The sequence below is a fragment of the Gekko japonicus genome, unplaced genomic scaffold (assembly GCF_001447785.1).
Source record: "Gekko japonicus isolate JY-2015 unplaced genomic scaffold, Gekko_japonicus_V1.1 scaffold291, whole genome shotgun sequence".
Taxonomy (NCBI): domain Eukaryota; kingdom Metazoa; phylum Chordata; class Lepidosauria; order Squamata; family Gekkonidae; genus Gekko; species Gekko japonicus.
In genome coordinates this window covers 504881-516141 of record NW_015175978.1, presented here as the reverse complement: position 1 = coordinate 516141, position 11261 = coordinate 504881, and the positions used below count along the sequence as shown (strand labels likewise).

Below are 11261 nucleotides of genomic sequence, written 5' to 3'. Positions count from 1 at the left end.
AGCGCTCTCCCTTCTTCCTCCTGCACAGAGGGCGCAACTATAGTGAGGCAGTGTGAAACTAGCCTATTTTGCCCCCTCCTCCTCAAATCATAGGCCCGCCACTGAAGAGGGTACTGGCTATCGCTTCTCCCACTGCCTCGTGGAGCAACTGTTCCTGGCAAGCCCACTGGTGCCCACCAAGGTTCCCTCTGCCTTCCCCCTTCGTACCAGAAAGCGCATCCCAAAGAATCCCAAGTATGGTTCTAAGCACGCGTGTCCAAAGAGGCCTTAGGCCCAGAGATGTGCAGCTGCATCTCTGTCCACAGGACTGCCTTTGCATTCAAGACCGCAGCAGCTCAATACTCAAGTCGTATAACGCTTTTCTTAAATAAAGTCAAGGGGGGTTGAAAACCAGAGAGGGGGTGGAAGGGAGTGAGGCAGGCGGGACCGATGGGCTCAAGAGCTACAGCAAGAAAGACCGGCACAGTGGCAGACAGTCCCCTCCTCAACCACAGGCGTATTCCTCTGACCCACAGAAACCATATTTTAAAAGGGGGGCAATCCGGTCCCAGTTCCAGGAATCCACTCTGGAAATCGAGGCTGCCGTGCCTTGTCGGCTCTTGCGGAGGCACCGTGCCAGCAAACTGCTTTGCGCTGCCTTTGCCGATGGGTTTGGTCACTAGGGGATCTGCACATCCCGGAGCGCGGGTCGTTCAGGAGTACACTTAACGAGGACACGAGGCAGAGGCTGCACACCGGTAAGAGCATTCCTAAAACGCCAAAGCCGAGTTCCCGTACACACACACGCACATTGCACCACAGAGTCTGGGGAGAGGCGGATTAAAACATTCGGAGAGGGGGCCGGGGACGATATTCACAGTACAAACCGTTCAGGTCAAGAAACGAAAACACCCCCGCCACCCCAAAAAAGGAAAGAAAAATATTAACAACGGAATTCTCAATATACATCAGTTTTAAAACTTACAAACCGAACTGCGAAACGATACGCAGAGGAAGGGGCGCCCTTTCTGGAGCCTCCGGACCCCCACCCAACTTCAGCAGCGCTGCTTCCCGTGTGCTGCTCGGTAGCCTGCTTTACTCAAGAGGGCACCTTTGGGGGGGGGGGAAGAAAACAACAGAGGGACTGCCTACAGCTCTTAATTCAAGCTTCGCGGCTGCAGCCGGCCAGCCCCTTCCTCCCCTTGAGTTCTGCTCAAGCCCCAACCTCATTCCTGTTCACGGGGGACAGCCTGGGACCGGGAAACGGGAAGCTCAGGATGACGACGAGAAGAAACTCTGCTCTTTACGGTCTTCTCTGCTCCCCAAGGAACATCCTGGGTTTTGCAGGGCATAGCGCAACCAGGTGGAGACTTGGGACTTCTGTCCTTGGGGTGCGGGAGAGTAGAACTGGCCTCCGGAAGCCACACGGGGGAGCGGAAGACGGTGACGGCCACGGCCACGCTACGCCCAAAGGGAAAGGTCTACGGTGAAGCACGTTAGGAGAAAGGGGGATGAAGGCTAGCATGGACAGCATGGGAGAAGGTCATAGTTGAAGTCGGTGGGAGTTCCACCTAGAAGAACTCTTCCCCCACCCTTGTAAACAGGCAAAGGATTTATCGAATTTATATTGCTTCAGTGGGGGGGGGGGGGGGGAGGCTTCCAAACCTCCTTTGGTCTGCATTTCTAAAAAAGGAAAGACGTCTAACTAAGTCGCAGGATGCATGTCGGTTCTGCCTCTCCCTTTCCTGCCCACCCCCCCAAAAATGAAAACAAGAGAAAGGAAAGGCACCGTCCGCCGTGGCTGGGAAAACCCTCCGTCGTTTCTCAACCTTTCTAGATATTTGGCGTCATGAAGCCCCGGAGAGTTTGGTTCTTCTGAGATGACTTTTGACTCCACCCCTTGCCCCCGAAGGGCAGGAGAGGTGGAAACACGGCAAGCCCCCCCCCCCAACGCATCCTGCTGCTTCTAACACACACTAACGTACGTCATGCATTTCCGGTTTCCTAACTACAGTCTCTTTCCCCGTATGGAACCACCAGCAGGGGGGAATCGAGCCCCGTCGTGCGGGGCGGACAAGTCCACCGGCTGGACGCGAATCAGTCCTGCCGCCGCGGGAGGGCGCCGCTGCTTCTCGAGGGGCACGACGGGCCACCGGTCCCCTTCGCAGGCTTGCTCTCGCCCCCAAGCTCTCAAAGGGCAAGCCAACCAGGCGCCGCTGGTTTTACTTGGGGACCAGCCCCCGAGACTGTGGGTACAGCTGTGACCCAGAGGAGCTGGAGGAGGAAGAGGAGCCGCCGGACCTCCTTCCCGTTTTAGGCCTGAAAACATAAAATGAGATAATATCATATATGAGAAGCAGAACGGATATGAAATTTGCCACGTTACCAGAGACTACGCTATTGGGAATTTTACCCGTGAATGCTGAAAGAGCAATACGTGAACTAAATATGTTGTCGAAGGCTTTCAAGGCCGGAGTTCATTAGTTGTTGTAGATTTTCCGGGCTGTGTGGCCATGATCTTGGCATTGTAGGACCTGACATTTCGCCAGCAGCAATCTTAGGATGCATTCACAGAAGCCTTGTGTCCAGATCACGGGAGGTGGTCGTTCCGCTCTATTCTGCTAGGGTCAGGCCTCAACCGGAGTCCTGTGTCCAGTTTTGGGCACCACACTGTAGGAAGGATGTTGACAAGCTCGAGCGTATCCAGAGGAGGGCAACCAGGACGGTGAGAGGGTTGGAATCCAAGTCTTACAGGAGGAAAGGCTGAAAGAGTTGGGTATGTTTAGCCTGGGAAAGAGAAGGCTTAGAGGGGACATGATTGCAGTCTTCAAGTATCTGAAGGGCTGTCATGTAGAAGATGAAGCGGATCTATTCTCTCTTGCTCCGGATCGCAAGACTAGATCTAATGGGTGGAAATTACAAGGGAGTCGTTACCGGCTAAATATCAGGAGAAACTTCCTGTCAGAGTGGTTAAGCAGTGGAACAGACTGCCTCGGGAGGTGGTGGATGCTCCTTTGCTGGACGTTTTCAAGCGGAGGCTGGACAGCCATCTTTCGGGTATGTTGTAGGGCTATCTTTCGGCTATGCTCCTGCAGAGTGCAGAGGGTTGGACTGGATGACCTGCAAGGTCCCTTCCAACTCTAACATTCTATGATTCTATGGCATCCTCAAAGGTATAACACAGAAAGATGGAGTACTCTCTGTGTCGAGGTGAGAAGGAAAATGGTAGGCAGGTAATCTGTATCTACTCAGGAAGGTGGGGCAGGGCTGAGTCATTATCTTGTAGGAATTCCCCAGGCTGTGAAACATGCTAATAGAGGAGCATTCCTGAGAAGGTTTTTTAAATTTATTTTTTTAATTTATCTTTCGACTTCTGTACCGCTTTGATCCCGAAGGGTCTCTGAGCGGTTTACATTATTTTTATGTTACCTATCTTGGGCCACATTGTTGTATGGGGGGTGTCTTCCCTACCGACACCCAGGCAGCAGGGCTCAGTTGATTTTTGTTCGGCATCTCCTTGTTTTTTCCCGGCATTCTGCTTTTCTGGCCCCTGGAACAGGTCTTTCTGGTGGCTTTCCTCTGGTGGGCCCGCCTTTCCGGTCCACGGCCCCGCGGCAGTCACAGCTTCTGGCTCTGTCCTTTTGCTGGCTCCGCCGCGCCGTGCCGCCGCGTTGCCACGTCTTCCAGACTCCACCTCTGCCAGACTCCGCCACTCCGTGCTGGGCTCACAGGGTTCGCCAGGTCGCCGTCTCCACCATTGTTGCTGCCGCCGTCGCTCGCAGTCTCTGCCGATGCCGCGGAGGTTCTTTTGCATATCAGCCCTACCCCACCTTCCTGAGGAGATATAAATTACCTGCCTACCATTTTTTTTCTTCTCACCTTGACACAGAGAGTCCTCCATCTTTCTGTGTTATACCTCTGAGGATGCCAGTCACAGCTGCTGGCGAAACATTAGGTCCTACAATGCCGAGACCACGGCCATACATCCCGGAAGTTCTACAACAACTAATACATGAACTATTCTGATATATGTTAATGAAAGCACGAGTAGTATTTGCAATCAAATGGAAACAGGCTTTGCCCAAATCTTGAAGACTGGAAAGATAAGATGGAAGAATATGCTGTCATGGCAAAACTGACAAATCACTGAAATAAAAGATCAAGTAGTGAATCTGATAATGGACAACCTTTTGTACTTATTATAGAGCTGTAAAAGCGATACAGTACTACAATCCAATATTACAATATTATCCTTTGATTTTCAGTTAACTGATGGTTATCAATTTTTCACAACTATATAGTTAAACTGTGAATGTATGATGATTGGAATTTTGTTATTTTACCATTAACACACATTATTTTAAATGGCTATGTGATTATTTCAAATTTACATAAAACACTGAGAGAATCTGTTAGTAGATCTTTCATAATTTCTATTTTTAGAATTGTGAAAACATATTACTGGGAAATAGTGTTAATGGAAATGTTATAATGATTTACTTAGATTTATTAGTTCATTAAAAAAATTGTCTTCAGTATTTGTAAAAAAGTGTCTCACCCTTATTCCTTTCCCGCCCTCTCATACCTTTTTCCCCCTGTACCCTATTTAAAAATTGAAATAAAAGATTTTTTAAAAAAAAGATGCAGCAGAACGGCTAGAAAAACTTCACAGGGTGGCTGGAAGGGCAAATGAGGAGACCACACACCAGTGTTCCCTCTAAGCTGAGTGAGAGTGAGCCAGCTCACAGTTTTTTAGCCTCAGGCTCACAGATTTTTGTCTCACAAGACTCCACACAGCTTAGAGGGAGCATTGCTACACACACCCTTGCATACTGGAATGATACACAACAATCATCTTGGCTTTAAGGAAACGGACCTGATCCCCAGGGGGCCACCAGCGGAGGAATCGACACTAAGAGCAAACACAGGCAGCCACATTTACTCTGCATGGGTCTACCTCAGCCAAGTTTAAAAATATGGGTGACTTCTCACAAGAAAACGCAGGCACCGTTGAGGGAAGCCAAACACTCTCTGATACTTCAAGTGCCAGGGAGGGGCTGTGGCTCAGTGGCAGAGCCTCAGCTTGGCATGCAGAAGGTCCCTGGTTCAATCCCCGGCATCACCAGCTGAAAGGACCAGGCAGTAGGTGATGGGAAAGACCTCAGCCTGAGACCCTGGAGAGCTGTAAAGAGGGGCCCATGGCTCAGTGGCAGAGCATCTGCTTGGCCTGCAGAAGGTCCCAGGTTCAATCCCCGGCATCACCAGCTGAAAGGACCAGGCAGTAGGTGATGGGAAAGACCTTGACCTGAGACCCTGGCTCAGTGGCAGAGCCTCTGCTTGGCATACAGAAGGCCCCAGGTTCAATCCCCAGCATCTCCAGCTGAAAGGACCAGGCAGGAGGTGATGGGGAAGACCTCAGCCTGAGACCTTGGAGAGATATGGGAAGGGGCTGTGGCTCAGTGGAAGGGGCTCAGTGGAAGAGCCTCTGCCTGGCATGCAGAAGGTCCCAGGTTCAATCCCCAGCATCTCCAGCTAAAAGGACCAGGCAGTACGTGATGGGAAAGACCTCCGCCTGAGACCCTGGAGAGATATGGGAAGGGGCTGTGGCTCAGTGGAAGGGGCTCAGTGGAAGAGCCTCTGCTTTGCATGCAGAAGGTCCCAGGTTCAATCCCCGGCATCTCCAGTTGAAAGGACCAGGCCGTAGGTGATGTGAAAGACCTTCACCTGAAACCCTGGAGAGCCTCTGCCAGTCTGATTAGACAAGACTAACCCTGATGGACCAGTGGTCTGGTTCAATATAAGGGAGCTTCATGAATAGCTATAGTCACCAGAGCTGCTAATGGCAGTGGTTGTTACCCCAGTTAACTTTTGACACGTGCACGGAGTAAGAGGAAGGGGTGGCATCAGTGAGTAGAGGCCTGGGGCGGCCATGGGATATTCCAGCCTTCTAGGGACCAACCCAAAGGGTGCGCTCGCCAGTCCGTTCCTTCACATATGTAATAAAACAACCAGGTTTTATATCACTACCCACAGCTGAGCTGAGCAAGACAGCCGATGACAGGGTGCTTCAAAGGCCATTCATTCATAGGGTCACTTTTAAGTTGGAGGCAACTTGATGGCACATTTATTATTGATTGATTGATTTGGTTTATATCCCGCCCTCCCTGCTGAGGCAGGCTCAGGGCGGCTTACATAAAATATTAAACACTGAAACACAAAGATAGATAAAACCATAACAACGCACTTTTAAAACACAGCATAAAGAGCTAGTGCTGTTTGCGGGCGATGGTGGACATCAGCAGCACCTGATGTTAATAGTGGCATTGACCTGTTGATGATATAATTTGGGGCCAGGTTGATTAGGGCGGCTCCCTACTCAAAGGCCTGGCGGAAGAGCTCCGTCTCGCAGGCCCTGCGGAACTGTAAAAGGTCCCGCAGAGCCCTGATGTCATCCGGGGGCTCATTCCACCAGGGCGGAGCCGCCACCGAGAAGGCCCTGGCCCTTGTCACAGCCAGCCTGGCTTCTCTAGGGCCCGGGAGGGCCAGACGGTTTTGGGACCCTGATCATAGTGCTCTCTGGGGAACTGTATAAAAATATTGATTTCTAAAAGTCCATGCCTTCTCCTGTGATGTCTTTCTGATAACATGCTGTGTCTTGTTTCCTGTTGAAGCCAAATGGCCTGTCCATTTGGCCAGAGAAACTTTATAACCATGCCATATAACCACACATTCTTTCACACCTCTAAGGGAAGAGGCAGACCTGATGGCCCCTGCCTCTGCCTCGCATGCAACAAGTCACATACTAAATGAAGTAGCTAGAAGCTGGGTCACTTGACTGCAGGAAGAGTCTCCAAACTTCTAGCCATTCCTGTGTTGCAGCTATGGCAACCAACAATTGGACACACCTATGTCCACTCGTGATTGCCTGCATGGCCACAGCTGATCATGACTGGAATTGGGCTATAATTGTTCAATCCCAATGAGAGAAGAGTCTCTTCTCTTAGCACTGTTCTTGCTCTCTGTTCCTGCTCTGTGCTTGTTTGATTGCACCTGGAAATGCTGTCCTTTGAAGAGAGAAAGGACTGGTTTGTGATCTGGTAGTCTGTGCTAAGCTCTGTACTAAGTAAAGATTCCTCTGATTGTTTAAATGGTCTCTGATGTTGTACCTGAATTCCAAGGCTAAATCTTGTGGCCTAAACGCTCACCATATACGCTACTATTGGAGAGTAAAAAGTGTGCATCTCTGGGAATGAGTTGCTAATGTGTTAAATTCCAGGAACCAACTGAGAGTTTGAACCTTTAATCTCAGGTGGGGGGGGGGGGAACTAATGTAGAGGTTCTGGTGGCACATGGTTCTCAAACCAGAGAGGGTTTAGACCATCTCATGGGTTGTTGTTTAATGTACTGTAAAAGTACAGGATTACCTCTCATCCCTGGACTGGTGAGGGGCTTAATCCTGTACATGGTGGCAGTTTGGGTGGGATAATACTGTACAGGAATGTATGGGGAAAGGTGGTCCTTTAGGTATGTAGGCCCCTGACCATATAGGGCTTTAAAGGTGAGAACCGGCACCTTGAACCGAATTCGGTATGTTATAGGCAGCCAGTGTAGTGCTTTTAGCGCAGGTTGGGTGTGCTCCTGCACAGGGAGACCCAACAGCAGCCTGGCCGCTGCATCCTGCACCAGCTGCAGCTCCTGGATTTGGGACAAGGGCAGCCCCATGAAGTTGAGCCAACTTCAGAGGACGGCGAAAGACCGGAAGGCCTGGCGTAATTTGGTCCATGGGGTTGCGAAGATTCGGACTCGACTGTGCGACTGAACAACAACAACAGCCCCATGTAGAAAGCATTGCCATCTCAAGGATCACTGTTGCCAGGTCGTTGCGTTCAAGGAAGGGAACCTTCACATCATGCGCGCTCTCTCTCACTCTGCTGTCGGGCAGATACTGCCACATTTGCATCCTCCTTCAATAGCTTTTAGAGAAAGAGGGCAAAAAACCACGCCAGTCCTCCCCATATTTTCTTCTGGGCCCTCAGTGCTTTAGGGAATCCTGCACTTCTACCAGACCCCCAGCTTCTGTGGGGGAAACAGCCTCCCAATTTCAGTGGTCCAGATCTCAGAAGTTCACCCCGAATGTGGCTGGAAAGCATCTGGGTCTCCTCTCCTCCCCCCCCAAAAAACAAACCGGAGCTCACCTGGATTTCGACTTCTTGTTCGACGTACTCTCAAAAGTGGAGGCGTCCACTTGGATCTCGTCCTCGTCCTGCAAGGCGGCTTCCAGAGCCGCCTGGACCTTGGGGGCGATGGCCGGGCCCTCGTAGTCCCTGGTTGTTCGGCTGGGCATGTCCAGTTCCAGAAGCACAATGTTCTCTGCCTAAGGAGCGAGAGCCAAGAGCGTTCAGACGGACACGAGGATGCCCATGGACAAGTTTTATTATTAACTACCACCTGTGGTTGCTCTTCAGAAGCCTTTAGTTAAAGGGAAAGGTTTCCCCTTGCTTGAAAGCCAGTCGAGTCCGACTCTAGGGATGCGGTGCTCATCTCCGTTTCCAAGCCGAAGAGCCAGCACTGTTCGGAGACGTTTCCGTGGTCATGTGGCCAGCATGACTAGACGCCGAGGCGCACAGAACGCTGTTACCTTCCCACCGAAGTGGTACCTATTTATCTACTTGCAATTTCTTGCTTTCGAACTGCTAGGTTGGCAGGAGCTGGAACAAGAGACGGGAGCTCACTCTGTCATGCGGCACCGGGGTCTCAAACTGCCGAACTACCGATCTTCCGGTCTGCAGCTCAGCGTCTTAACCACTTGAGCCACTGCAGCCCTTTACAGAGTCATAAATTTTACAGAGTCATAAACAAGATGCCCTCCCTAATCCCCGCACCAGAAGAGAACACAATCTAAAATTTGCTATAAGGGATAAAAGATGTAGACAAGAGTGAGCAGGGTTGTGCCAGAGGCTTAATACCAGCAGTGAGGTTTGAGGATTGTTGTCCTCGGGGATCGTTCCTCAATTTCCCTTCCTCCAGCGGTCCAAGAAAGCCAGAGCACGTTTTTGGGAAGTGCCTCAAAACTGGGGATAATCAGGGAGTGAAATTGGCCTAGGGGGAGGCGAGGTGACATGGTGTAGCCTGATCTCGACAGATCTTGGAAGCTCAGCAGGGTCGGTACTTGGAAGGGAGACCACCAAGGAAGGCTCTGCAGAGGAAGGCGATGGCCAACCGCCTCTGCTTCCCACTTGCCTTGAAACTCCCTTGCTGGGCTCACTATAAGTCGGAAGCTCAGCAGGGTCAGTACTTGGAAGGGAGACCACCAAGGAAGGCTCTGCAGAGGAAGGCCATGGCCAACCGCCTCTGCTCCTCACTTGCCTTGAAACTCCCTTGCTGGGCTCACTATAAGTTGGAAGCTCAGCAGGGTCAGTACTTGGAAGGGAGACCACCAAGGAAGGCTCTGCAGAGGAAGGCGATGGCCAACCAGCTCTGCTCCTCACTTGCCCTGAAAGCCCCTTGCAGGGGTCGCCACAAGTTGGAAGCTCAGCAGGGTCAGTACTTGGAAGGGAGACCATCAAGGAAGGCTCTGCAGAGGAAGGCGATGGCCAACCGCCTCTGCTCCTCACTTGCCTTGAAATTCCCTTGCTGGGCTCACCATAAGTTGGAAGCTCAGCAGGGTCAGTACTTGGAAGGGAGACCACCAAGGAAGGCTCTGCAGAGGAAGGCGATGGCCAACCAGCTCTGCTCCTCACTTGCCCTGAAAGCCCCTTGCAGGGGTCGCCACAAGTTGGAACTCAGCAGGGTCAGTACTTGGAAGGGAGACCACCAAGGAAGGCTCTGCAGAGGAAGGCGATGGCCAACCGCCTCTGCTCCTCACTTGCCTTGAAAGCCCCTTGCTGGGATTGCCATAAGTTGGAACTCAGCAGGTTTACTTGGAAGGGAGAGCACCAAGGAAGGCTCTGCAGAGGAAGGCAATGGCCAACCGCCTCTGCTCCTCACTTGCCTTGAAACTCCCTTGCAGGGGTCGCCACAAGTTGGAAGCTCAGCAGGGTCAGTACTTGGAAGGGAGACCACTAAGGAAGGCTCTGTAGAGGAAGGCAATGGCCAACCGCCTCTGCAGAGGAAGGCAATGGCCAACCACCTCTGCTCCTCACTTGCCTTGAAATTCCCTTGCTGGGCTCACTATAAGTTGGAAGCTCAGCAGGGTCAGTACTTGGAAGGGAGACCACCAAGGAAGGCTCTGCAGAGGGAGGCGATGGCCAACCGCCTCTGCTTCCCACTTGCCTTGAAAGCCCCTTGCAGGGGTCGCCACAAGTTGGAGCTCAGCAGGGTCAGTACTTGGAAGGGAAACCACCAAGGAAGGCTCTGCAGAGGAAGGCGATGGCCAACCGCCTCTGCTTCCCACTTGCCTTGAAAACCCCGTGCTGGGGCCACCATAAGGTAGACTAAGCGGGATTAGTACTTGAATGGGAGACCACCAGGGAAGATTCTGCAGAGGAAGGCAATGGCAAACCACCTCTGCTCCTCACTTGCCTTGAAAGCCCCTTGCTGGGTTGCCATAAGTTGGTTGTAACTTGTCAGTACTGATCCTGCACTGAGTAGGGGGTTGGACTAGATGGCCTTTATGGCCCCTTCCAATTCTGTGGTTCTATGATTCTACTCTAGACACACACACACGCACAATTAGCCTAGATGCAATAAAAGTGTCTTAAAAATGTGTTATCTGCCCTGAGTCTCTGAAGATGGCACCAGTTAAAAATTAAAAAACCCAAAACTGATCAATGAATCCAATTGCAGGAAAACCCATTCCCAAATGCCTGTGAGCCACCTCTCTCACGGCAATCAGTTCACCCTGTGCCCATCTCAATGGCCCTGTTTTCAACAGACCCCTTGAAGAATTCCATTCATGCAGGGAGATCAAAGAGGAAAGCGTCCTGCCCACAGAACACAGCTTAAGCCGATGACCTACATTTTTAGACAGAAATGTTAAAGCTACAGTGCTCCTACAAAACTAAGGGAAAATTCATTCACTCTGTGTTACAAGGTTTCTTTCTACTGGACCAACCATTGTGTTGTGGCGCCTCTTTGTGGGGAGGGCGGGGGGGGGGGGGGGGGGGGAGCGTTTTCCCCCAGCCATGGGCGACTTCCTTCCGCTCCCCCTCCCACTGCACCCAAAATGGTTCCCAAAATGTGCATGTTGGGGTTTGGCGGAGAGGACGAAAGGACAGTGCACTCTGCTGACAGAAATACCCCCCCCCCCCCCCCAAAACGCCCCGGGACACCCACCCGTCGGC

At 51.6% G+C, this 11261-nt stretch overlaps 1 protein-coding gene across 1 annotated transcript in view; it reads right to left on the bottom strand.

The window, feature by feature from the left end:
- Positions 1–1606: 1606 nt before the first annotated feature.
- KIF3B (kinesin family member 3B) overlaps positions 1607–11261 on the bottom strand; it is a 28301-nt gene continuing 18646 nt past the window's right edge. Inside the window, exons 7-8 of the mRNA XM_015426181.1 lie at positions 8175–8353; positions 1607–2298 (exon numbers count right to left, since the gene is read on the bottom strand). Coding sequence (XP_015281667.1) covers positions 2202–2298; positions 8175–8353 — 276 coding nt within the window. The 3' untranslated portion in view covers positions 1607–2201. The remainder of the gene's footprint in view (positions 2299–8174; positions 8354–11261) is intronic.